This window comes from Drosophila willistoni, assembly GCF_018902025.1.
Source record: "Drosophila willistoni isolate 14030-0811.24 chromosome 2R unlocalized genomic scaffold, UCI_dwil_1.1 Seg167, whole genome shotgun sequence".
Taxonomy (NCBI): Eukaryota; Metazoa; Arthropoda; class Insecta; order Diptera; family Drosophilidae; genus Drosophila; species Drosophila willistoni.
In genome coordinates this window covers 16,455,720-16,478,291 of record NW_025814050.1, presented here as the reverse complement: position 1 = coordinate 16,478,291, position 22,572 = coordinate 16,455,720, and the positions used below count along the sequence as shown (strand labels likewise).

Here is a 22,572-nt window from a genome sequence, read left to right as displayed (position 1 = left end):
AACCTAATCACATTTTATTTAAATTCTACTTTCTTCTGTGTGACTGAGCTTTTTACTGTCACTGTATCTAACCACTGGTGTCAATGGGTCGTATGTGTAATCTATGTACATATATACATATGTACGATGTATGTATGTACAAGTCTAGCAATTCCCTTCGCTGATTCAGCTCTGTTTTGCAATTAAAAAGATTCTGGCCTAACCCCTTTAACTGGAAAAACCCCGATGTGTTTGGATACATGCAATAAGAAAAGCCCCATGCAATTTGAAACTGCGTGCTATAAAAGCCAAGCTCCAACTAGAAACTCATATAGTACAATTGTAGAATAACCAAGGAGAAGTATGTCACTTAAGATTAGTCTCCTTCTCTTCAGTCTATTCCTCTGTGGTGCTTTGGCAGCGCCAATGCCTCATCTAGACGATAATCTCTTGGAAGATATATCCACGGAACAAGCACCACTGGCTGATAGTTCGAATGACGATCGAAATAGTGCTGAGGACTTTATGAATGCCTTGGAACAACTACTGCAATACTGGAGAGATGGAGGAGCAGTTGATCTCAGTTTGAATGACGTGAAAATTGAAAGCGAACCTCAAATCAAACTGGAAGAACCTGAAACAACAACACTGACAAATGCTGACGAGCTACTATAAATTGTTCATAATTTTAAGTCTGTAAATATATTAAGACTGGTTGATAACTAAATCTGTAAGAAAAGCTTAGCTTACAATAAGTAATCAAAATACAATAAAATCTTGCAAAATTGAATCAAGAAATATAAGCAAATGTAATAGAAAATCTGTATATACAACCTTTACCTACAACCTACTTTACCTCTTCATATTAGACTAGTTTTATTCCAAAATCATATTATTTTGTATATGGTTTCTCTGGTGTTAGTTTTTAGGGTCCAAATTACTAGTTAAACTTGACGTCTTAATATTTACATCTCACGTCTAAATTTTAGAAAATGTTCAAAAACTCCAATGAGATCCAAGGTTCAAAAATGTCTTGAAAAGACAATGCGTTTCTTTTTTTATGTGTTAGTGGTTTTATTCTGAATATAATTAAAGTATCTTAGATGTTTGGTTATATAATGCTGGATAAATTTTTGCCATGGTATTCTCTAAATGGTAATTAATTTATAAAAATTATATGGTTCTAACAATGAGCCCATCAATAGGCGAGAACTTATAGCCAGATCCTTAAGCATACAAACAACATGGCTCAAAATTGGATTCAATTTTTATACCCTTGTTTATAATTATTTTAACATAACAATTTGTTAAAATTCAACACCCAATGCTTGTGTTATTTTATTGCCTGAAGTTGATACAGCTTAAAACAAACAAAAAAATTATTTCGAAATTTCTTTTGTACTCTATCTCGGCGACTATTGAATTACATTGCTTAAGCGGCTGAAACAAAGGTAAAAAATTTGCAAATTAATTAAAATTTTACCTTATTTTTGGAATAACAATAAAAGTCTTCAAGAATTTTCTATTGTATTTTATTGTTTTGTATACGAAATAAAAGAAATTCAATCAATAATTAAGCAGATTGGTTACGATTAGCCTTCAAGATCACAACTAATCAGTTGAGTCAGTATAGCGTGGATTTAGCACTAGAGAATAGCTATAGATTACAAGTTATTTAAGTTAAAAGCTGGTTTAATTGATTTTCTCAAAGCTAGCAAGACTTCCGCCATATAATATGTCCAGTCTAATGACAGTTGCAATCAACGATTACAACATATCAGTAATTAAAACGATGGTAAAAACCAATACAAATGAATCCACAGGTACGTATATATGTATAAATATAGAGTATATATAAGAGCAAATCTGGAAATTCCCGCAGCATTTATAATACGCATAGTATATTTTCTAGTCGCAATTGCTGATAACCTAGTCTAGATTAAGAGCACTAACCATAGAACACATAGATGGGACAAACTCATGATTTTTTGATTGCAAACGCTAGCCTAGTCATGGAACCCCAGAGAACTTCGGGAAAACCCGAACGCTCTCACTCTCAATGAGAGCGTAAAATGGGGAGAGGGCCAAGCAGCTACGAAAAAATTTCAGTCTAGCACAGACTACCGAACGACGAAGGCAGGCCTACGTCGCTTGTGATTTCGTTCTGTCTATGTATGTGTACACTCGTCGGTACATGCTCAGGCTTCGTAGTGTGTGTGTGACGTGAAGTTGTACAACATCGCATTTCAATAGCTCGCTCGACCAAAATTTTTCATTTTCGACAAAACAGCGGCAATGCGAATAGGATATGCCCCTGTCGAAAGAATATCAAGAAATATTGGCATCAGCTACGTATGTATCCCGGTGGCTGTGCCGATAGAGTGTTTGCTTGGCAATAGGAATGTCGCTGGTTCGAATCCCAACTCGATTATCGTTAACGAAGTTTTTTTTTGTCTATTTTTTTTATTTATATAAAAATAAAAAATAAAAATAAACAAAAGGAAAAAAAAACAAAATGAAAATAAATAAAAAAAATCAAAAAGGAACAAAATAAAAAATAGACAAAAAAAAACTTCGTTAACGATAATCGAGTTGGGATTCGAACCAGCGACATTCCTATTGCCAAGCAAACACTCTATCGGCACAGCCACCGGGATACATACGTAGCTGATGCCAATATTTCTTGATATTCTTTCGACAGGGGCATATCCTATTCGCATTGCCGCTGTTTTGTCGAAAATGAAAAATTTTGGTCGAGCGAGCTATTGAAATGCGATGTTGTACAACTTCACGTCACACACACACTACGAAGCCTGAGCATGTACCGACGAGTGTACACATACATAGACAGAACGAAATCACAAGCGACGTAGGCCTGCCTTCGTCGTTCGGTAGTCTGTGCTAGACTGAAATTTTTTCGTAGCTGCTTGGCCCTCTCCCCATTTTACGCTCTCATTGAGAGTGAGAGCGTTCGGGTTTTCCCGAAGTTCTCTGGGGTTCCATGACTAGGCTAGCGTTTGCAATCAAAAAATCATGAGTTTGTCCCATCTATGTGTTCTATGGTTAGTGATAAAAGCTTTGCTTTGCAATTGTACTAAATTCAGTTGGATTGATACCTGCCATCGAAGAGAATGCAACGAATTTTGTCTATTCTTTTGCTGGCTGGAGCCATTGGCGTTGTGATCGGTTCACCCACACATATTCATCAGCACATTCAAGTGGGCAACGATGGATGGAGTGGCGATGGTTTTGGTAATCTAGGAGCCAGTGGATCGGATCTTGAGAGACTTTTGAATGAGAGAACCTCTGGGCAAGACGACATATTAAGAAATGTGGCCAAATTTGATAATTTTGGACGGGACACTGCCAGTGGGCACGATGACATATTACGACGTGTGGCTCAGTTTGATAATTTTGGCAATAATGGACAAAATGGTGGCAATGGCAATGGATTTTCGGTGGATGATTCGGAAGAAGGTGGTAAAGTGCAGCTTATTCAGTTTTGAATTGTTGGATTTAGTTAGTGTAACTTGTTGTTAATTAAACAAATAAAAATTCACTGATTATCAACATGACCAAAATAAAATCATAATGCGGAAATCAATTTCATTTCCTTGGCTAAGCATAAATACATGCATAAATTCTATTTTAGATCTGTATGCTATGTCTATAAAAACTGGTCATATCTTTTAAAGTTTAGGCCAATTAACACTAAATTCTGGTATCGATTTTGGGTTTGACCATGCGCTGGCGACATAAATCGCATAAATATGCTAATTTATGTTTGTTTGTTTGCTTGGTGTATATTTTTTCTTTTTTGGTTTTTTAATTTCATCGGGGCGTCGTTCTAAGCTAAAAGTTTCGTTTCGTTTCGTTTCATTTCGTTTTGCTCATTTCACAGTCAACTTAATTAGCATAAGTTATTGGATCTTCACATTTAGCTATAAGTAAATTTTCAAATGTGTTTTATAGATAGTGAAAGTAAATTTGATGACGCAATATGCATATATGTATGTATATACAAATATGTATAAGTAGTCGTGACGGCAGAGAAATGGGTCAAGGTTGGATTAGTTTGTTTAATAAGTAAGGAACTCATTCATAAAACTAATACAAGAATATTATTAACATCGCTAATATTTTGGTATGATTTTAAACTATAAGGCAGACTAATGAGATCTATAAAAAATTTCGATTTATGTAATAATTTATACTTATAAAAGATAAAAGTTTTGTGTATTAATTTGTATCTTGTGATGAAATTCATGGTCAAGTTTCTAGTCCCAAGAATGAAATATGATAAATATTTTAATTATATTTTACTTTTGTATTGTGAAGTTTCAAATTAAAACTCATGGATCTATGTATGATAGATTTCAATGAGTGAAACTAAAAAATATTGATAAAAAACAATCATTTATGGGCAAAAATTACAAACACAAATATACAACAAGTTTCCTTGTTCCCCTCTGTTATAAAGCGTCATTGTGATCGTTCCCAGTGGTGAATCCTGGCGAGAAATGAGGGAAATTGCTCACCCCCAATATTGATTCAACCTTTAAAGTTGATCGAATTTGTCTATCCAAGAACAATGTTCCTATCAAAATTATATTTGATTGGATTTTCAAACGTTTTCTTGTCTAATAAAGTGCTTGCTTAAAAGTTATAAAAATTATAGGTAAGTTTAGTAAAGAGATCTTAGTAGTTGGTAATCCTATTAAAGTATTCTTCTTTACCTTATTATAATCCTAATGCCTTATACTAATTACTTTATACTTCTATGTTATTTATCTGTTGCAAAAAAATCAATAAATTGAGTCGAATTAGTGAGAATTAAATATAATGCAATTACAAAATTTTCACATCCACTCAGGATAAATTTTATTATTATATGAATACATTTATCAAGCTTTTCAAAATGAATAAGCTCTAACTTTGGTAGAGTATAAAAGAATTTGAAAAAATGAATTACTTGTAGAAAATGATATAATTTCAATTGCAAGTTCCCACCTGCTAACGCATGAGTAATCTCGGCTCATGCAATCAATGACGAACCAAAAAAGACAGATTGGCCCAGCCAATTACCATGCAAATTAACTTGCAAACACACAAACATATATACATATACATATATATATACACACACACTTATAAAGATATACTACCAGGCAGACATAATTATATACAATTTTCAGAAATAGTGATTTAAATTCTGTTTCAAGAATCGCAAACGAAATTGTACGCTGTTAATTATTTCGCCAGCAAATACAATTTGAAATTGTAAATAATTGACAATCGCACAATTGCCACAATAAATAATTATAACAATAGCAATGCGCAATAATAGGGTGTTTTTTTTTTTTGGGCAGTCTGTTTGAGTTTCACACGTCTGGTTTTTATTTTTGCAAACCAAACAAGAAAACAAAAAGGATTAAAACATTGGCCCACATATATTGCATTATCATGATTTTAATTAAGGATTTCAAGCCACAACCGAACGACCAACGACAAAAAATACAAAAAAAAATATACCAAATCATCCCAAGGCATTAAAATGGCAATCAAACAAAATAAAACCATTAAATGGAATGTGTAAATAATTGAAAAAGTGTGTTACTGCAAAAGGGACAGAGAGAGAGAACGGGAGAGAGTAAGAGTAAGAGTGAGAGTGAGAGGAAGAGTCAATGAGAGCATGCAGAGTCAGCCACAATTGCCCTCAGATTACGCATACGCACTGTATGTTGCTTGGACCGATAAGACGGAAATAGAAGGTCGTAAAAAGGGCGAAATTGAAAGAAATGACTGACGCTTAAACCACAAACACACACACACTTCCACACACACACTCTCACAGAAAATATGAACTGATGACAACAAACAAAAGCAGCAACAGCCGCCGCCGCCAAAACAGTCAACAAAATCTTTAAGATAAGGCCAGACCAAGACACACCACACCAGAACATGAATGGAAAACTTAAAGCTACAACTTAAAGGCATGAAAAGCAGCTGATTAAATTTATTATGTCACTGTCTGTCTATCTGACTGTCTGACTGACTGACTGAATGACTATTTTGCTCGAATGCTGAGCATTTACTTGCCCTCTTTTGTCTCAGTTCTTATTTCTGGCCATCCTCCATTGCGTTGGTTAGTAAATTGAATTTGTTCGGCTGCTTATCAGCTTTGCTTAAGAGGTCTCTCCCCAGCTTAGCCTTTATATATATAATTCACTCTATTTGTTTTTTTGTTTTGCAATTGAACTCTTGAAAGAATTTATTTTGTTCCTTAAATCTCAGCAAATGTTATAAGATAACGTTCACGATTCTTGTGCCAAATACTTTACAGATAACAAAAGCTGAACGACAAATGAAAGGCAGCATAAGAACAATTGGTATCGAATACAGTCAATTTAAAGTGAAAATTAAATTAAATTTGCAGCAAAAAACTTATTTTCGGTTTTTTTATTATTAAATCATAGTACTTTGATTACATATTGAATTATAAAGACTTAAGATTTCAAGAAAGTGTTCCATATATTGTAACAATAGCACGGTCAATGCCATAAGCGATCCAAGTTGTATTTAAGATGTAGTTACCTTTTGGAAATGGCATAATTTTTGTCATTTTATAATTCACAATATCAACTGGTAGCTTTTCCAATATAATGTGATGCTAAACCAACAAAAGTTAATCTTAATTCTTAACGTTAAGTTATTTTTAGTTACTTACATTAAAAGGACATGAATGATTTATATTTGTATGTGACATTAAGAAACCTTGCAAATATGAACCAAATGGATTGAAACTTTCATTGGACATTAATTTACAACCGTCCAGTGTTATTTCAGATGTAATTGGAACATAACCATTAGATCTTTTTAGCCCTTGAATTCTAATCTGTAAATGAGTAAGTAAAATTCGTATATGTGGAATTTTTGCAAATTAACTCACCGAAAATTTGGTAACAGGAAGTTTATACAAATTGACCTTAACTGACATGTATTTGTAGGTTCGATTAATCGATTTTAAATAACAATATTCAAATCCACAGAATTGCTTATCCAGAGCGTCACATTTTAAATTCGTAAACTCAAACTTTGATTGTATCTTTTGTAAAGAATATTATGGGCAATTTAATAATATTTACTTTAAGATTATCAACAGAAATTAACCTTTTTGGCAAGGATTAAAAACAAAATGATCCAAAATATCCAGCGATGACTAAAAAGGTAAATCATTGTTCAAAGTCTCGATGCCAACTAATGACAATATTTTACTAATGACATATGATATATCAATTTTCCAGATGAACAACTAGTTGATTTTAGGTGATAAAAATTATATTATAAAAGGCAACGCATTACCGTGAAATTTGATCTGAAATCATTTGTGTTAAAATGCCATCAAAATTATTTAAGTTCTATTATAATATTATAGAAATTACATTATTTCAAGTTAGCTAAGGGCTAATTGGGTCAAATGAGCATGTAAAAATTTCCCTTTTCTTTTCAGATTTTTTAACCAAATTTAATTACGTTTAATTCAAGAAAATGTGTCTTATGAATTTGATATATTTTGATATCTAATTTTAAAATGCATGAAAGTTTAGAGTCATATAGTCCATCCGTCTGTCAATTTGTGTGGATAAGGGACTTCACACTGTTTGTTCTAAGAAAGAAACCTTATTTTAAATACCCTATTTATAATTTCAAAAAAATAGTGTAATGCCTTGTCATTCTTTATTTTATTCATATACATATTTTAGCGATAAAAAGCATCTTTTATTTCTTGCAGACTTTGGTTTACATTTGGAAAAGTATCTGGCCAAAATATGTATATCAAGAGCTTTTAAAACGTTTTAGAGATCTGCAAGATTTGTTTCTCTCATAGTTCAATCTCACTTTTTATTGATTGTGTTAAGTTTGAAAACTGGAGTAAATAATTCTTTAAATCCAACAGGTCAAAATATATCGATGCCCCATTAACCTACTTTCTAAATAATTACACTCAACAGATCCAAATAAGACATAAAACATATAAATTTAAAGCTTATACAACAAGCATTTTTAAATTTAGCATTTTCCAATTAATTCAATTATCAAAAATGATGGAAAGTTTAGTAAAAAACATTTAATTTTATTACCATAAACATTTACAAAAATTTGAAATTTGATATTTTCATCTCTTTTCGAATGTTACCAAATCAATTTTGATTACTTATTAGTTCATAAAGTTCTGTGACCACTGTAAAGTAGCTTTTGGGAAAATGTGCCAAGCTCTTTCCCCTACTTTTCCAAAGAAAAAAAATGCATTAATTTAGGTCTCATTTCGATACGAGTGTGTGTGTGTGTGTGTGTTTGAAATATTAACCCAAAGAGAAGAAATTAATTTCATATAGTAATCTGGAAAAAACATAAAAATCCTCTTAATCCTTAATTAAAAACTTTAAAGTCAATTTCTGTTGATAAATTGAAAATTCTTGGAGTCACGTGCCCGCTATGGGCATTAACCCTTTGTTTTGCGTGGTTTCTGGCCAGCGATTAATTAACCAAAATTTTTGTGATTTTTGGTGTGATTTTTGTTTTTATGGATTTCTGCATTTACCTGTTTTTCTTCTTTTGCATTCACCCAGACAATTAACAGGCGGTTGTTATTGTTGCTGCTGTTGCTGGCGTTTAACAAATGCAAAAATAATTATAATTAATGCAGAGTTTTTGGCCTTGAACTTGCATAACCTGACGCAGAAGCTCCGATTGCGTCTCTGCTTGTTTCTCTCTCTTTTCCCTCTCTCAAATCCACGTAATTACTTTGTCGTCGTTTTAAGTATACATTTTTTGTTGTTGTTGGTTGATTTTTTTTTTGTCGAATTGGCCAACAGCAGAATCGTCATCATCTCCCTCATGGTGGGTGAGCCCCATAGCACACAGAACGCAGACACAAAAAAAAAAGACATACACACATTTCACATTCACATTCATATTCACATTCATATTTGTTTTAGCCAAAAACAGCAACAACAAGAAAATGTTTTAGCATTTAAATATTTTCAGCTCTGTTGATTGGAGGGGGTGGAGAAGCCAAATGCAATTGCAAAAAACATGAGAGAAAATTCAACAAAATATAATTATTATTTCTCTATGTACATGTGTTTATCTCTATGCCAAGTTCAAGGTGATCAAAGCTAGCAATTTGTGTCTAGAGGTTTAAATTACTCACCATTGACCATAACTGACAGGTAGATTTCAATGCTAATTAATAACTCAGAAAGAAGATAAAAAATACAATATTTAACTTATAGATATTATACACATAGTTTTTCCTCAATGATGTGGCTCTGGCATTTTACATGGCCTACATTTGCTGAACTTAGTAAAAAACAGAAGCGTAGTTTGTGGTTATTTACAGGGGTTAAAAGTTAGGAAGAAATTTTAAATATGTAAATAATATAGTGAATATTATATTAATGGTTAATCAAAAATTTAGCTATAAATAAGATTAGTTGGAAAACGAGTAAACTACTAATTCGTATTTAAAAAGCTCTTTAAAAAACTTGGTAATGTATTATGATTAGTTCTGCTTATGTAGGGCCTACAAATACATAAATTTAAAAATCCGCCCCTGAGAATTAGTAATTTTAGCTTTCCATCTTTCAAAAGCCGAAAGTCTTAGTCTTTTAATTATTAAGGTCTCTACGAATTAGAATCTTGGTACTAAATAAGTCTCACTTGTCTTTATTTTTAACAAAAATTGTAAGCAATAAATCAGTAGATTCCCAAAAAGTATAAAATATACTTGATTCCATATAAAGTAAACATATTAACGAATCTCAAAAAATAATTGTTTTTCTATATTATTTACTAAATAATTTATATTTATTTTTATAATTTCCTGATCTCTATTGTACTCTGTCTATTTCGATTTGTAAATAAATATCTCTTCTTACATTAAATGTTATTCATGATGAGAGATAGTTATAGAGTCTTAAACTTTTATTAGATTAAAATGGTCAAAATGTATTTGAAGGGATGATAGAATAACAGTTATTTCTTCACAAAAAAAGGTATACTTTATTTAAGGTGAGATTATATATACCTTTTTGAGATCGATTTACACCAAAACTGACCACTATCACCTGCCTCAAATTTACCTATTGTTTTGCTATTATCAAAATGCCACACAAATTTTCTGTTAAGTTGTTAACTTTCCGCCAACAAAGCCAAAAAAAATTCAAGAAAAAAAAAGCTAACGAAATTTTTGAGGAAACTGCATCCTTTTGTTTTCTTGGCTACTACGCCCATGTTAGTAAATGTTTTCTTTGCCATCTCTGGGCATTTCTTATGCAACATTTGCAGATACATTTTCCGCGTTTCGTTTCATTCTCCATTCATCTTTCTCCCTTCTCTACAGTTTCAGTTTTTTTCTGTTCGTGCTCTTTGCTGTTTGCAATTTTATTGCTAAATTAAGTAATTGGTACAAGAAGCCCCAGTCTCAGTACTCACCTACCCCCCAGAAAACCTACGCCCCCTTTGTGTTTTTCGTCTTCACCCGTTTTGGATTCTTGCAATTTACTCGTACATGTGCTTGCGTTTGTATTTGTATCTATTAGAACAACGAATGTATCTACATCTGTGCAAATGCGAGGCGTCGGCACACAATGCAAAGTCTTTTGTATTCTGTGCTTTCCATTTCGTATGCATTCTGCATTGCATTTTGTGAGACTGGGAGATAAATGTGTTTGCGCAATTTGGCCTAAATTCGTGCATAAAAATTCTTTCAACTGAGAATAAAATAACAAGATCTGAACATCTGAAGTTGAAATCCATAGAAGGCCCCGATTTGACCAGCCAGGAGACTTCAATTTAGTGAACAAACAGGCAATTCATTTCTGAAATGAAATGAAATTGAAATGGCTGGCCATAAAATCGCATTACGAATTAATAAATAAAGAATCTACCGAAAATAAGAAAGAAATGTTGAAAAAGAGAGTGTGAGAGGCGGATGATACGAGTTCAAGCACAGGCGATAAAATGAAGCACTCAACTCGCAAAGCGCACAGAAAAGCTGAAATTAAATTTCAAGGTCGCCAAGCACAAGAACTGAATTCTTCGTTTTATTTTTATTTTTTTTTTATTTTTTAGCATGTGCATGAAGATTTGTATTTTGTCGCGGTTTCTTTTCGATTTTGACACCCTGTATCAGTGACTTAATAGGGGTATATAAGAATCTCTAGAAACTTTTTGTTATACCATAAACTATTTTCCCTAAAACTGGAAAGGAGAAATTTGTTTTACGTATACTTAATATGAGTGACTTGAAGTACTCCATTGAGGAGGGTGTTTTGGCAACTGAGGGACGTCAGTATCAGAATTGCCTCAAAACCTGGCTGAAACGTTTTTACCAGAATGTCTTCTTTAACTGTCTTAAATGACTTTTGGTTCTTTAGTTTCGAATCGCATATTTCTTTTAGGAAATTTGTAAAGCTTGTTAACTTCAATAAAACCTGGCTGAAACGTTATTAACAGAATGTCTTCTTTAACTGTCTTTAATAACTTTTGGTTCCTTAGTTACAAATCGCAAATGAAATTTTTAAAGCTTGTCAACTTTCAACAAGGGAGATTCCAATGTAAAATTACAGAAATATTAATCCTTAACATAGGAGATTGATAGATTGCTGAAAAGACAAAAAAAGTCATAAACATTTTCATGAGTTTATGTTTTTTTTTAACAAAAGGAAAGAATTTTGATTAAATAAAAGTTGTTTGTTGGTAGGAAAGTAGGCGGAGGAAAACAAAAAAAGGACAAAATTGGTCTAACCAGGTTTATGGTTAATTGGTGGTTTATTTAAATGCTTTTAACTAATCCACTCAAGGTAAGACAGTAATTTCAAGCCAAGCTTTAATCAGGGTATCCATAAGGTCGTTGCTTACACTTACAATAAGCAAAAAGAATGTTTTGGGTTTCTCAATTTGTTTAAAAAAGAATTAGCCGGTTAGTCAACAGAAGCCAAAGACAGCATCAGTGAATTCTTGTTGTATGTAAACCTCAGGGAGAGAAGAAAGAAAGATGTTTTTTTTTCTTTCCATATTCTTATAACTTTTATTTTTTATATTCTTAAGTCGCAGGTAAAGCGACAAAGATGTTTTTTAATTTCGGTGCTAATTAAAGATTTTGCCCAGAATCCGTTTTGGGGTTTTATATGTGGCTGAATTTATGTGTGCATGGCTTTCTTCAAATTGCGCAGCAGCCTGTTTCAGCTCTTTTATATTTTGGCGACGAGTTGTTTATGAGATTGGGGATATTGGGGTTTGGGGTATTGGGCTTGGCTTTGTCTTTGTCTTTTGGGTGCTGCCATTGACCTTGACCCCAATGATATCAGAATGCTATAAACCAGCTCCTTGCCAAGTATTGTGATTCTATAAAAAAGAAAAAAAATTAAAGAACAGAGACATACACACAACATCAGTTAAGACTAATTGAGTTTGGCTAAAATTGGTCAAAATGCGCAGCAGCAACAACAAGACAAGAGCATCCACTCCAAGTCGCGAGACGAAGCAAATCCATCAACGACAGCAGCTCAACCAAAATGACATCATCATCATCATCGTTAACACCATCATCATTATCATCATCATCAACATCAGCAGCAGCACGACAATTACTTGGAATACAAATAAAGAATTGTGACCTGAACCTGGTCACAGATCTCCTCCTCACTTGCAGCATGATCATGACTAGGCACAACCAAATGGCACCAAGCTCAAAAGTCTCAAGACTCGAATGCTGCAAAAGCACCTTAAATGGTTAGAGCACAGCAAACATATAGCGATGGTGCCGCCATATGTTTGAGTCGATTCTACCTGCAGTTGAATTCGACAACAATAATGAGAAGATCAAAAAGTGAAAAAACAAAAAACAAATAAAAATGTAAAAATAAACCCAAGATGGTAATGAAGATTTGCAAACAGAAAAAAAAATTATTATATTCTGAATCAGTTAATCGATTTCTATGAATGAGATGACAATTTTAATTCCATTCTCATTATATATATTTCCATGGAAATTTAATAGATATTGATGTTGCTATTGATAAATCTTCTTAAAGTAAGTCTTTCCAGATTATAAAAAAGTTGTCTTGGAAATGTATAATTTAGATTGTAAATTTATAAAGAAATGACTTTTAATTGAAAAGTTTTTAAAATCCATAAAAAGAAATCTACACATTTCTGGCAAGAAATTAGAGCAAATAAACAATATTTTATATTTATTTTATATCTTATTTACTTTGTCAATACAAAGAAAAATTAATACTTAGAATTTAAATTGTTTGGTTAGATGATAGACTTTGTATCAGTAAAAAAATCAAGCTATTCATTAAAACATTTATAATAAAATGAAGAAAATTGTTTGTTTATTTTGTAAAAAATTTCATCGCATTCTATATTAAGTCTTCATTTTAAATTTAAAAAAATTTTGTTTATATTTTCAGTTCCACATAAAGTAATTTCACCTTAAAACAAAAACAAAATCATTTTGATTGCTGTTCAAATATAATATAAATATTATATAGTTCAACTTTCAATTTAGACGATTTGTATAGCATCATTTGGGGCGGTTAAGAGAAGTTCATGGAGAAATTTGTATACCCTTACAAGTTACAAGTTCATATTCCATCCTTAAACAATGACAAAGTAATATTTTAAACAAAAGTGACACAATTTTAGTTTATTGCTCTTCAAAAAAACTAGTTTATGTGATAAAATTATAGAAAAAGAAAAGAATTTTGGTTTTAATTTAAAAATAAATAAAAATATAATATACCAAGGAAATATCCCAAACTATCTTTTATATTCGAGCTATGCGATAGTCCGATCTTCAGTAAATTTGGCACTGTATTTTTTTGTACGAAATATTTAATTGAAGTATTAAATATATAAAGTTAATGACTATAAACTGTGTTTTTTGGCAATTGTTGTTTTTTTTTAGTATTTATTTATTTATTTATAATGTGATTGGCCAGTGATTGTAAATTACAGCCAAATTTCTTACTAGCTATAGCTACTAGGCCTTAAGCTATTTGAGAAATATAAATAGTCCAATATGGGAAAAAATTGTATCCACATTTGAATATTTATATATAATCAACCTGTAAAAATTAAGTATTCTGTTAATATTATAAATAACAATAACAATAATAAACAATATGTATAGCCCTCTATATCAATTAGATATATTCCTTCAGCTAGGATATGAAAAAAAGTTTAAAATGCAATACTCCTCGTAGGTTATAGAAGAATAATTAAAATATTTTTTAACTCATTGACACATTTTGCAAATTAAATCGAAAAGATATGAAAAATCAAGTTGAATTTTTCTTTAACCTTTCTCAAACAACTATTTATTGCCCTCGAATGATTAATGATCTGTTGGCCACTCTATACTTGGCCATCTAATAAGTTAATTAATGTGTATAAATTGTATGTAAATATTATTAAGTCATTTAAATTATATTTCTGTGAGCCACAAACCAATTTTCAAATGACACACACACACAAACAACAATTTTGACAACCCGCCAACCCTTTAAACCGACCAAGAAATGAGCATATGTTTGGATGTGAAACAACCAGTAATTAGGCATTTTGGAAGTTGTTGTCTTTTGTTTGACTCTTTTTTTTCAGTTGTTGCTTTTGTTTTGTTTGTTTGTTGTTTCAAATACTTTTTTTTTGACAGCTTTTCTTACCCTTTGCCCCTCCCGCACAACGCCAGCAGCGGCAGCAGCACTTATTGTTTGTCTCACTCAAGTGGCAATTAGTGTTGACATTCATTAGCTACGATTAAAATGAGATCAGATTATGAGTAAGACGTAAGAGGAAGGCGTTGAGATATACATATAGTGCCAAATTTTGTGTGATTCACATGGAAGGGATTAACATTAGACGTGCTAATTAGTAAAAATTGAGGGGGAGAATGTAGGTGGCAGGAGGTGGAGAATGGAAAAGTTTAAAGAGGGAATCAAACACAAGTCGCAATTTCCTTTCCAATGTGTACGTGTGTGTGCAAAAATCTAGAACACATTGGCACATTCATCTCTGGCCTCTTTGACTTTTATTTTCGTTTTAGGTTTTTTTTTATTCTTTTTTTCTGTTTTGCGCTCTGCAAAATGCATTTGAAATGGAAAACAAAACCAACAGCAATATAGAAGACTACAAAGAGCACACATTTCTCATTGTGGGCCGACGTCGATGCCTTGCATTTGCACAGATGCAGATACGTTCTAATAGATACAAATACAAATGCAAGACACATGTACAAGTAAATTGCAAGAATCCAAAACTAGTGATCAAGACGGGAATGCTGGGAGATGCTGGGCAGGGGTCCAGTGGCTTCTTGTACCAATTACTTAATTTAGCAATAAAATTGCCTAGAATAGGCAAGAAAGAGTGAGACAGAGATAGAGAGAGAGAGAGAGGTAGGGAGAATGAAATGAAACGCAGAAAATGCATCTGCAAATGTTGCATAAGAGATGCCGAGTGATGGGCAGAAGAATGCTTCGCATTGATGACCAAATGTGGGTCAGTGTGCACATCATAAGCAACAGATGAGCTAAATAACCGTCTAGAAAGATGTATTTTTTTTTTGCTTTACAATTTCTGCTTGAGGTTATTTCAAGTCGAAATTATCTTTACAGTTTTTGGGGTCTGAGTTATTAATTAACTTTCATTCCGCCCCTGTGCATCTCTCCCTTCTCGCTATCCAAATGGTCTTTATTGTGGGCGTTGCCGCTTGCCATTCGAAATGGATGAGCTGGCTTGCACTTGACTGACTCAGTTTAAAAAATTCGTCAGTTTTGCCAAAGCCTCAACCAAGTGGCTTTTATTATGATCGTTGTCGATCGTTCTGTTCGCTGCTTACCTGTCCCTCGTCTGCTGTCCATCCGTCCGTCCGTTCGTCCGTCTTTGTCAAAGGTGAGCGCGTTTTATGCATGACTAATGGTCGACTGTATTTGTCAGCCTTTTAAGCAAAATGCTAACCTTGAACTTGGCAAATGTATTTGGTGTAGTATATGTATGTATGTATAAAGTGTTTAAGATGTGGCAAAAGGTGATCGCAATTGACACTTTTTGTTTTATTCTTTAATGAAGTCTTAAGTGTTTTGGTTAACCCATCTCAAGTCAATAAGTTATCTTTGAAATGCTTCATAAATTCTATATATAAGTATATAAGCATAATTTCAAGGTCAATTAGCAAGTACAAATGTTTGCAATGTAGCTAAAAAAACTAAGTGCATTCTTTTTATTAATGAAAACAATTGTTTTAACTGGTATTCGGAATGTTTATTCATTTCTGACGTTTATCATTAGTTAAGAATGTTTTTGGATTTATATGAACTAAAGTGCATAATTTTTGAAATTTTACATTAATACTAAGTCAGAAATCGAACTCTTTGTTATGATCATTTCAGAGTTCTTATACAAATTTGTATTAAACTATGTATCCAAAACAGATTGTCTACATCCTTTGACTTATTTTAAGGAAAGTCACTTTAAAACATTTAAATTACATTTATGTGGGTCAGTAAAAAGGCAATATCACTTAAGATGGTTCAAATAAAACGTCATTAATGGAAAAGTATTAAAGTAGTTTAAATAGTGGTGCCAAATTTGACTTTTATGAATTGTGGGACTTGTGCCCACAAGAATTAGAATTATTAAGTATATTATTTATTAAATTATTTTGTAATTATTAAAGGAACAATGGGTTTTGACAAATAATGTATTGATTCATTTACACACACGTCGTTTTCAACTTCGCCTTGCCACTTCGTCTTCTCCTTCATTGCCACCTTGTCGATCAGCTGCTTCGGGAGTAGGTCTGGCCTCACAGCGTTACCATACCATCCCCACATATGTAAATATTTCTGTTTTTTTAGCTGTCAAAATGTATTTATAGCTTAAAAAAATTGTATACTCATACACTTTTGTTTCAAAATCTCGCACACATCTGTTTATTTTAGTCTGTTTTTTTCGCTTTGGCACAATCTATAAAATTAAACCATGTACTAAATGCATCATGCGTGCTTTATTCAATGGCGAAAGTTTGCTTAGCCATATTGGTTTGCCATCCAAATCATTGACCCAAACATCAAATAAGCCATTTATCCAATACCGTGTATATAGCAAAGGCAAATATCCAAGACATCCCGCAAAGGACATAATCGATGCCATTAAGAAAGCACAGGAGGTAGAGCATCTGAAGAATGGGACATTATTCAAGATAGAAATGCCTCAACATCCTTTTGAGTATCAAACAATAGCGTTTGCAAGGCCAATTGGGCCAGAACCACCGAAAAAAAATGCTGGCCGTAAAGCAGATCCTCCCGGATTTTGTGATCCTCCAAGAAAAGGTGCACCCTGCGTACTACTGCCAGAATATTCAAATGAAGTATTACAACCAGCATCGAATAAGGGGGATAAAGTCAAACCATCTGCTAAGAAGACGACTCCTTCTGGACCCAGGAAACCTGAACTACCAAAAGCACCTAAGAAAAAAGCAAACGAAAATCGATTAGATAAAAAGCTTTCAACTGATAAAAAGAAACCACTTAAGAAACCTTCAAAACATGGAACAAATATGGTTGCTCATAAGTCCAATCCATTTACAAAACGCGAACCACCAAAAGCACCTAAGAAAAATATAAACGCAAAAGGTTTAGAGCCCGATAAAATGGGACCACTTAAGAGTTCTTTACAAAATAAAACGAATAAATTTGCTGATAAGTCCAATCCTCCTGGCAAACCACAACCACCGAAAGCAGTTAAGAAAGAATCAAGCGGGAAAGATAAAATGGTACTACCCAAAAGCCCTTCACAAAATGATACGAGTAGCGTTGCTGGAAGGTCCAATTCTCCTGGAAAACCAGAACCACCGAAAGCAGTTAAGAAAGAATCAGGCGGGAGAGATAAAATGGGACCACTAAAGAGTTCTTCACAACATGACATGAAAAGTGCGTCCTCAAAAAGCCAATCAGCTAACAACTCAGATACTGGTCAAATAAAATCTGGACTTCGTACACCTCGCATGCAGTCAGAAAAAGCAGCTTCCAAGAAAGTTGAGTCGCTTGCACGAAAAGAGATTTTAAATGCTAAGCCTATGCCTATAATACCTGGTTTTCCTGCTGGCAAGTTCCCGTGTCTTGATAAAACCACAGCCAAGAAACAAGAAAACGATGACGATTCTAAATCCTTCAACAAAGGAGGGAAGAAGGCTGAAAAGAAAGGCGAGGAGTCGCCCGAGGAAGATAAATGTGATGACTTAAAGTCCTACAAAAAAGACCAACATAATGATGATTTGATGACAAAGTCTAATAGTAAAAAGTCCACTGATAGTTCTTGTAATAGATCCGAAGACCCTAATCAAAGTAAAGAGTCCAAGAAACGAAGGCTCGAACGTACTATCGAAGATGAATGCCGGAAATTAAAGCAATCCACAAGGAAATATGAAGAAGATGGTGCTAATGATTCTACTTTAAAGTCTGAGAAAATGAAATATCCTCCAATACCACCAAAACAAACAGCAGATGGTAAGATTTATAGTAGTCCTTTTGAAGAAAAAGCTAGAGACAAACTTAAGCAAGTACAGAATTCTAGTGACTCTAAAAGTGTATGTTCTGGCAATCATCAAGAAGGACAAGAATCGATCAGAAAAGTTCAACCGAAATCTGAAGCAGCAGTCCATAAAACTTGCGATTCACCGAAACCAGGATTAGAAGATCCAAATTCAAAAGCAAAGACTGCAGATTGTTCTGCAAAAAGTTCTAAGCCATCAATTAACTCATCTAAGGAAACAAAAGAAACTGAAACCCGTGAAGACAATGCAAGACAAAACCTTTTACCCTACCCAATAACCCCCCTTAAGGAAACACTGGATCGTTATCTTTGTAGTGTGAAGCCGCTTCTGGAAGATGATTTGTTTAATTTGGAGCAACAAGTGGTTAAGGAATTTTTAGATAAAGATGGAGCTAAGCTTCAAGCATTTCTTGAGAAAGAGGCAAATGGTAAAGCAAATTGGCTAACTGAACGTTGGACAAATGCCGCTTATTTGGAAGTTCGAACTCCTCTCACCATATACACTAGTCCTTGCTTGGCATTTCCATTACAGAAATTCCTTCATCCCATTGACTATATAACATTTGTAGCCAAATGTATCTACGGTATGTTGGAATTTAAGAAAATGGTGGACGACCATAAAATTCCCGTTGTGAAGATGTGCCAGTACGAGCTCGATAATAGTCAATTTGGTAAAATATTCGGGGGAGTGCGTGTACCAATGCCGTGTATGGATGCGATTGAACAATATAACGATTCTGATTATGTGATAGTCATAAATAAGAATAATGTAAGTATTTGATATAATTTGTATTACAAAAATATTTAAATTACTTTTGATATCCTTTAAAAGTTTTACAAATTGCCCGTTTATAATGGTGATGGTAAAATTGTGCATGCCCATGCTTTGCGTGATCAGTTGGATGGTATCGTTAATGGTCCGAGCGAACGTGGTGATACTATGGGTCTTCTTACCCACGATAGTCGTGATAATTGGGCAGAAGTACATGAACTTTTAATGCATGATCAAGATAATTGTCATATCTTAGATGTTATTGAAAAAGCTCTATTTGCTGTTTGTCTGGACGAGTACGTTGATTTGCCTCCTGAGGGTGAGCAGCGAAATCTACAGGCGGCCCATTTGTTACATGGCGGTGGACGTCATTTAAATAGTGCCAATCGTTGGATGGACAAGACACTGCAATTGATTGTTAATCCAAATGGTTTCTCTGGCATTTGTTTTGAACATTCACCGGCCGATTGTCAGCCTTTGGCAATGCTCATGGACTTGTTACAGAAAAATATGTGAGTATATGGATAAAAGAAAAGAGTTTTCGAAGTTTTAAGATAAGGACTTTGATCTCTACTAACACCAATCATATTTAAAGCTAATATGATTCGATTTTTTTAAATTGCAATCCTTTTATTTACAGTCGCCAACCTGGTTATGGTTGTGAGAGTTGCAATGATGGAAAGGTTGAACCATTTACCCCATTGATATTTAAACCTCTTAACCAGTGCACAGAGCTATGGATGTCTGTGGCTGAGCGTAATATTGATGACCTCTGTAAGCATTTCCAACTGAATGTTTTCAAATTCCATTGCCATGGCAAGAATTTCATTATGGCTCAGGGTCTTAATACGGATAGCTATATACAAATTGCCCTACAATTGGCATTCTTTTTAATGCACGAAGAGATGCCGTCTCAATATGAATCGGCACATTTGCGCATCTTTGAAGGTGGTCGAACTGAGACCATACGATCAACAACAATTGAATCGAGTGCATTTATCAAGTCCATGACGTTGCCTACTACATCAAAAAAGGATCGCATGGAAGCTTTACGGGCTGCTGTCGATGCTCATCAAGAGCTCACGAAATTGGCTCTCCTTGGACGTGGAGTGGATCGTCATCTGTTTGGTCTTCAACAAATGGCCAAAGAGAATGGTCTTCCACTGCCAGAATTCTTCAAGTCGCCAGCCTATTTAAAATCAATCAACTATCGAGTACTTAGCTCACAAGTAGCCACCACGCATGATGCATTTCTAGCTTTTGGACCGCTTACACCCTGCGGTTATGGCTGCTGTTACAATCCACGTAATAACGATATAATATTCTCTATATCCAATTGGAATACCCATAAAAAAACCTCCGCCGAAGTTTACGGTCAAGCCATAAACACAGCTCTACATCATATGCGAAAATTGGTACTAGAAACTGGCGGTGATCGAGGCTCCATTGAATTATGCAAGTGCGATGGTAAAAGTGACAAAAAATAATAGTGTCGTTCATAAATATCATAACAAAATAAATAGTTAAGTTTTGGCTACTTTGTTGGTTAATTATCCGAGTCTTATATTGACTTTTTACAAAGGCTTGTTACAAAGACCTTAATCATAATTTTAGCAAAGTAAACTTTGCAATGACCTAGCTAAAACATAAGTTATTATTTGTTATTCAATCTATTTTAGGGTGGAGGTGTGTTTAAAAATAAAGTCGATGAAGAAGCAAAACTTTAAGGTAAATGAATCTTCTATGCGACCATGCGATAAATAATCCTAAAGCATTAAACACACGTAAGTAAAACTTTGTTACTCATTAATATATTCAGATGTTTAAATTTGAAGCCTTTTAAGGAATGTTTTATGAACATGCATCTTGTCAAGTCGGCTTCGTTTCTAGCATATTAAGCCTGATCAGATTGATCTTAATTTCTGTTTCTTTAAGTTCTTGGCATCAGCAACATTCGGGCGCCCTTTTTTCAACTTCTCGACAGCTCTAATTTTTAAACATACCTGAACAAATTCCTTATCATACCTTAAGAGTTAGTTTTCAAAACTGTTTTTTCTTGAAATTTTTATCGGATCAAACTAGAGCGTATCGATTACACTAACAGAAAAAGAGGGTATATTTATTTAGAGTAGAAGTTATTAACCTCTAACTCAAAGAAAAAAGTATATCAAATAATGTTTCTGAAACTAAAAAAAAGTCTTACTTTTTTGCAATATTTAATGTCAATATCCATAATATTAAATTTTGGTAGTATTATATTAAAGTTTAAAGAAGTATTCCGTACGAATAAGAAGTGTACGTTGTTCAAAAAGGTTTTTGGGCTACATTTTTCCTCTAAACAGTTTTCTTTTTCCTCTTAAATTTGGCAAACTCACCACAAATGGGGTTTTTGCCAGTTTTCACGACTTTGCTACCATGACGACGATGCGGCTTGCTTCATTACCTCGTACTTAGAACTTCGATGGTGTGGCTAAATGGGAAAACTGCAACGCCAACATGGCATGGATCCATTAGTGTCGTCTGCCCAGTTCCGTGAATTGTTGTGGCCATTGTGTAAATATTAACAATATCAACAGCTTGAGGCTGGCAGAAGCACCACCACCAACTGAATGATTACTTTGCCAACTGAAGTAGCTGTATTATACGTATGACGCAAACGATGCTGAGCCCAAAGTGTGCAAAAAAAAAAAACAACGTAAAATAAAATGCAATAATTGCATATTGACCCATTTCCAACAATGCATTGCGAAGGGCATTGTGGTGCCGGTGGTTGAGGTAAAGGCGGGGCTGCATCGGCTGGTGCTGCTGCTGTTTGCCGTTTGGGTTACGCATGCGTGAGCGTTGCCTTCATTTAATTAGGTGGCGACACCTGTGCGGAGACAGAGACGATACACTCAGAGTCGTCGAGTCGGAGTTGCAGTCACAGTCACAGACGCGGACGCGGACGCAGACGTCTACGTCAGCGTCGACGCAGTAGTCACCCATCAATCAGCGAACGTGGCAAACAAGGCGGCAAGTGAGGCGTGAAAACGGCAAAAGCGAAAAAGCGAAAACGAATTGAAAGGATTGCCGTTGGTTATTGAGAAGGAGGTGAACCAGTGGGTTAGGGGAGCCATGGGGGAGACACATGAGCGGGAGCGTGTTTAAGCTCATTTGACAATGAAGTGCTTTTGCTGCGTTTTTTTTTTGTTTTTTTT

The 22,572-nt window shown here is 34.0% G+C and overlaps 1 protein-coding gene across 1 annotated transcript; it reads left to right on the top strand.

Annotated features, from left to right (window-relative positions):
* The first annotated feature begins 18,538 nt into the window (after nt 1–18,538).
* Nucleotides 18,539–20,925, top strand: LOC6642741 (carnitine O-acetyltransferase). The gene is made up of 4 exons (XM_002065143.4): nt 18,539–18,557; nt 18,617–19,372; nt 19,436–19,887; nt 20,016–20,925. Exons 1-4 carry the CDS (start codon nt 18,555–18,557, stop codon nt 20,860–20,862), a joined length of 2,058 nt encoding a protein of 685 aa, XP_002065179.3. The 5' UTR covers nt 18,539–18,554; the 3' UTR covers nt 20,863–20,925.
* Nucleotides 20,926–22,572: the final 1,647 nt, after the last annotated feature.

Coding starts and splice junctions, on each gene's coding strand:
- LOC6642741 (XM_002065143.4), top strand. Junction 19,373..19,435: donor TAGTCATAAATAAGAATAAT/GTAAGTATTTGA, acceptor ATCCTTTAAAAG/TTTTACAAATTGCCCGTTTA. Junction 19,888..20,015: donor GACTTGTTACAGAAAAATAT/GTGAGTATATGG, acceptor TTTTATTTACAG/TCGCCAACCTGGTTATGGTT.